Here is a 531-nt window from a genome sequence, read left to right on the forward strand (position 1 = left end):
CCGGCATTGTCATCCGGCGGGATGGAGCGCAGGCGTGATAACGCGGTGCCGTGCCTGGGCGTGCGTGGCTGGTCTGGCCGGGGAGCGTTGGGCGATAAAAAACGTCTCGCTTGGAGGTCGGGGCACGGAGGGAAGGAGGAAACTGGGGGGAGATTTCAGTGTCCCATTTGCTCCTCTCCTAGGCGGAGATGGCAGCACCGCTCGGCCATCCAGGTGACCAATGAGCCCATCCTCGAGTTTAAGCCGGGGAGCCCTGAGCGAGCAGCGCTTCAGAAGGTACCGCCGTGGGGGATTGGCCTGTTTTGGGGTCTTGAAGGTCCCGGCTCGTGCTTCTGGTGCTGCACGACAGGCTCTTTCCTGGGGTGGGGGAAGCCCCGTCCTGCCCAGCGCCTGCTCCTTCCCTTCGGGGACAGTTGGAGTTGGGACTCCTGTCCCTGTCCCTCCAGCCCCGGGGACCGCAGGGAGCCTGCTCCCGGGTTTCCCGTTGCTCATGGGGCTGGCGGGCAGGGCTGGGGCGGGGGGCTGGGGGGG

The 531-nt window shown here is 66.9% G+C and overlaps 1 protein-coding gene across 1 annotated transcript in view; it reads left to right on the plus strand.

Annotated features, from left to right (window-relative positions):
- Window positions 1–10: 10 nt before the first annotated feature.
- ALDH4A1 (aldehyde dehydrogenase 4 family, member A1) overlaps window positions 11–531 on the plus strand; it is a gene marked incomplete at its 5' end in the record, with an annotated part of 9,144 nt that continues 8,623 nt past the window's right edge. The window contains 2 exons of the mRNA XM_010294145.1: window positions 11–45; window positions 183–276. Coding sequence (XP_010292447.1) covers window positions 11–45; window positions 183–276 — 129 coding nt within the window. The remainder of the gene's footprint in view (window positions 46–182; window positions 277–531) is intronic.

Source organism: Phaethon lepturus, unplaced genomic scaffold (assembly GCF_000687285.1).
Source record: "Phaethon lepturus isolate BGI_N335 unplaced genomic scaffold, ASM68728v1 scaffold34849, whole genome shotgun sequence".
NCBI classification, from domain to species: domain Eukaryota; kingdom Metazoa; phylum Chordata; class Aves; order Phaethontiformes; family Phaethontidae; genus Phaethon; species Phaethon lepturus.